General features: G+C 42.4%; 1 protein-coding gene across 3 annotated transcripts in view; it reads left to right on the top strand.

The window, feature by feature from the left end:
• The window catches only part of LOC108754023 (zinc finger protein castor homolog 1-like), a 98,604-nt gene that overhangs the window by 37,439 nt on the left and 58,034 nt on the right, over nt 1-3,131 (top strand). For 2 of the 3 annotated variants that reach the window (XM_018496033.1, XM_018496031.1), the window contains exon 2: nt 2,772-2,839. The exons of the other annotated variant lie outside the window; for it this stretch is intronic. In XM_018496033.1, the coding sequence (XP_018351535.1) occupies nt 2,809-2,839 (31 nt within the window). In that variant the 5' untranslated portion in view covers nt 2,772-2,808. The remainder of the gene's footprint in view (nt 1-2,771; nt 2,840-3,131) is intronic. 3 annotated transcript variants of the gene reach the window in all.

The following is a 3,131-nucleotide window of genomic DNA, read 5'->3' as shown; positions in this document are numbered from 1 at the left end:
TGGGATGAGAATGAAACGGACGAACGTGAGCTACGTTCAGGGGGAAAAACAGCTTTGCAATTGTCGTGAGATGTTTCGATGTATAATAATTGGTTCTTACCCTTAGTTTTTCACTAAATCTAAATGTATAAACTGATCTCGAAGCGATGCTGCCTAAGTGTAATTCAGGCATCGATGTTTACACCTATTATGTTTTTTCTCCATTAAAAAAAAAAAAAAAGAGGCGTCGAAACATCGGTCTCAAGTCCGCAACTACAAATCACAGACGGCACTGCAGAGGGTCTTACAACAATTGCAAAGTTGTCTCTTTTGCTGAACACAGCTACTGTTATGTCTTTATCCAATTTTTGATCTCATATTACATGTTTCGGCTAACTTTTTAGCCATCTTCGGTATATACTACGTTCGACGAGATATGAGATAGATGCATTCGGTGTACGTTTTATTTATTGTGTGTTTATATCAGAAATGTTTCTCTCCGAGATGGGCAATTTATAATTGAATGGATTTACAGTAGACTCCTTACTTTGCACAGAGAGTTAAAAAAATTATACCTACATATTCGTGCAATCGTTATAATTTGTTAAAATTTAATCTTTATAAGACGAGGAAGTCACTATAGTGGGGCGCTGAAACAGTGTTACATTTTGAGACAACTATACATACAATGAATAAAATAATGAATTTTAAATATCTTATTTCAGAAAAATCCGCTAGATTTTCAAAACGATTCCCTGTCTTCTAAAGATCGTAATTGAAAACTCAGTTATTGCAAATACGGATACGTATGTCTTTCGAGACGATTTTCTCATTGACATTGCAGACAAGCGTCAGTCGAGACGGTAGCAAGCTCGGGCTGATCTTTCGAGGACCGGTTGGTTACCGGTCTGAATAGCGGTCTGTCGTGCGAGCAATGCGCAACACAATTTGCGCCTTGATCGAGGAGGCAATAGAAAGCCCTCGTACATCAACCGTGATCGGCACGACAGGTTGGAATTACGGCGCGTGTCGCCGATCCGCGCATCGCGATTCGACAGCCCTGGGATGGTTTCTCTATTTAAAGGTTAATTATTTACGACTCGGCTCATTAGTTCGTCGTGATTGGCGAATTACCATTCGGAGATGGCCGTGACTCCGCGACGTGTAATCTTATCGCGTAATCGTCAAGTTTAAACTTCGTTACCTTCCTACGATGCATTTTTAATGAAACGTGTTTAACCTTCAACTACAGCTACGTGGATGAAAGCTAAAATTTTAAGTAGGTCGTATCACCTATACAATTAGTACTATGAGGTTAAAATTTAGGTTATATCTGTACACAATTATTACTATGAGGCTCTCTAAATTGTAGGTGCGAAACCGTGAACCTTTCTGTGGAGAAAATGATTTTGCTAAAGTATCTAAAAATTTAGATAATTTTTCGTTGGAAACATATTTTGATAAATCAATAAAATTTATCGTAGCTACATTTTTATATATCTTAACAAAACCGTTCTCTCTCCGTATATCGCTGTAAACGTTCCGTCATTTGCATTCTGTGCACTTTAAACAGGAAACCGCTTTAGAATCGAGATGTAATTTTTATAGCTATAGCTGAGGATTAAATAAGAAATTTCGTCGTTGGAGCAGCCACATTCTTCCCCCACACGAGTCATGATTAAACGCGATATTGATAAAAGACGCACCGCCGCGGTGAATATACGGCTACCCATCTCGCGCTACTCATCTCGCGACGGGTTTCCTGAAGGATGCGGTCCGACATCGCGCCGGGGTCAAACCTCCACGCCAAAAAAGGCAAACGGCCATACGTGCGCGATGTGTGGACGATCGCAGCAACGAACGGGCAGCGGCGAGCATGGCGGCAGAAGCAAGTAAGAAGTCATTTTCCAACGGATTGAAATTCCATTCCGCCGTTTCTCATTGCGAGAGAGAACCAAACCCGAGAGCCGTAAGGCCATGAAATGACAGTTAGTGCGAGTATAACCCCTCCGAGATAAACCCTTTCGATTGGTCGGACGTTAATGTGCTTATCACGCCGCCTGCACGTCCTTTTATTGTTTCTCTCTCATTTCTCTCTCATTTTGCTTTCTTTTTCTTCGTCGGCCGTCTTCTCTCCTTCATGTCTTCCCTTCTGTCACACACTCGTTCTCTTTTTTTCTCTCTCTCTCTCTCTCTTTTTATCTTTCCTCTTCGGCTCTACCGTTGCCGCCGTGCGACACGACACAGCGTGTAATGGGCTTAAAGGTCTGCATTCCAATAACCGAGAAACGAATTGTCGTGCACTCGCGCGTTATCGCGCCAGCCCGGTCGGTCGGCCAAGACTAGCAGCGCGAGCGAAACCAGCACCAGCGCTCGTATATCACCGTAGCTTTTGTTACGGCGACATGCCTTTGTTTTCGCCTCGTTTTCGCGATTCCTTTACATTGCTCTCTCTCTCTCCTTGAGTCTCTAGTACAGACTCGAAAACATCGTCGGCGAGTGTATCGTCGAGACTCGGAACAAGTCGTCGACTTCATTCGCGACTAAATTGAGCCGCGCTGATTCCGCGGCCGGGAATCACCTCGTAATGAATCGAAATTGATTCTGACAGCGATGATTCCCTTTTTTTGCCCGAAGGTAGTATAATATATCTGTACGCATCAGAAAGCAGCGCCACTCCTCGCAGATCATTCTCACATGTCACAGAGCAGAACACACGTGAGAAGCAGATCCGCACGCGATCAGGCTGACTTCGAAATTCGAATTGAATATTATTTTGCATTTTGTTCCAGGATGCGGTGAGAAGCCGGCTGGTTCGCGAGGTTCGAGATGTCCGCCGTAACCAGCCCATATGGCCCCGGTAAAACACTTTGCGTTCTCGAGCCAATTAGATGCTAGATTCGTTCTACGCGAAATATATTGGTAGCCCATTGACAAAAGTTGTTATCTCCACTTGACATTTTTTGCTCGTAATAGCGGAAAACTTGTATAATTTTTCTCATTTAAACTGTCGACGAAACCATTTTTTTTCAACAAATTTAGTTTTAGTTTTAGTTAACAACGTGTATAATATGGCATGAAAAGTACAATTTCTATTTATTAAAATGCACTTGACTGGTTTTGCAGCTGGAGGAAAGATTTTATTTAACTTT

Source organism: Trachymyrmex septentrionalis, unplaced genomic scaffold (assembly GCF_001594115.1).
Source record: "Trachymyrmex septentrionalis isolate Tsep2-gDNA-1 unplaced genomic scaffold, Tsep1.0 scaffold74, whole genome shotgun sequence".
Classification (NCBI taxonomy): domain Eukaryota; kingdom Metazoa; phylum Arthropoda; class Insecta; order Hymenoptera; family Formicidae; genus Trachymyrmex; species Trachymyrmex septentrionalis.
Note: the sequence above shows the minus strand (reverse complement) of the source record. Positions and strands in the feature narration are given on the sequence as shown.